General features: G+C 48.6%; 1 protein-coding gene across 1 annotated transcript in view; it reads right to left on the bottom strand.

Annotated features, from left to right (window-relative positions):
* DSCAML1 (DS cell adhesion molecule like 1) overlaps positions 1-685 on the bottom strand; it is a 348,081-nt gene continuing 347,396 nt past the window's right edge. The window contains 1 exon segment of the mRNA XM_021710263.1: positions 1-685. This exon segment is cut by the window's right edge and continues 30 nt beyond it. Within this exon segment, the coding sequence (XP_021565938.1) occupies positions 564-685 (122 nt within the window). The 3' untranslated portion in view covers positions 1-563.

The following is a 685-nucleotide window of genomic DNA, read 5'->3' as shown; positions in this document are numbered from 1 at the left end:
TAGAAACATAACCTTTATTGCACACGGCGCTGGGTCTTTTTTCATAGAAAAAGGTATTAACACATAAGCATCTGCAAATTGAAGCAACTCCTTGTTTTCTTGGAACAGTAAAATCGCATGCAGTGTCTCTGAGTTGGGATTTTGGTCTTTGTCAAAACCACCTAGATTGGAAGGAGAGGGGGGTGAGTGGGGGGGAAAATTGCTGAGTCTTTGTGCCTCTGTCTCAAAATAGGGTGAGAGAAATATATAGATATATAGCTGGCTGACGCGTTCCTATCTCTCTATATATGTATATATATCTCCACACGTATTTTGTGGGGTGGGGGATTTGACTTGTACTGTCAAATTCTTTGTGCCCTGGCTTCATGGAGAAGAAGAAAATAGTTTCATTTGTACAAAAGAGTTCTATGTACAAGCGTTCGTGACTTGGGGGGGCTTCCGTTTTGCCGTTGGCTGGTTTCTGTCTGTCGGTGGAATATAAATAACGCAGAGAAGCAGCCGAGTTGGTGTGGGGGCGCTGAGCTGCGACGAGGTCCGGGCATGGGCAGCTGTCCCTCTGTGCCCTACACCAGGGTGTAGGACTTGGAGTAGGCCCCGGCGCCCTGCTTCTGAGACCTCCCTACCCCCGAGGTGTTCATCTCGAGAAGTGAGTCCCTGGAGCCCCCCATTTTGGTGTGTGGGCCCC

This window comes from Carlito syrichta, unplaced genomic scaffold (assembly GCF_000164805.1).
Source record: "Carlito syrichta isolate Samal-C Ts95f unplaced genomic scaffold, Tarsius_syrichta-2.0.1 Scaffold288347, whole genome shotgun sequence".
Lineage (NCBI taxonomy): Eukaryota > Metazoa > Chordata > Mammalia > Primates > Tarsiidae > Carlito > Carlito syrichta.
This window is presented reverse-complemented; position numbering and strand designations above follow the sequence as displayed.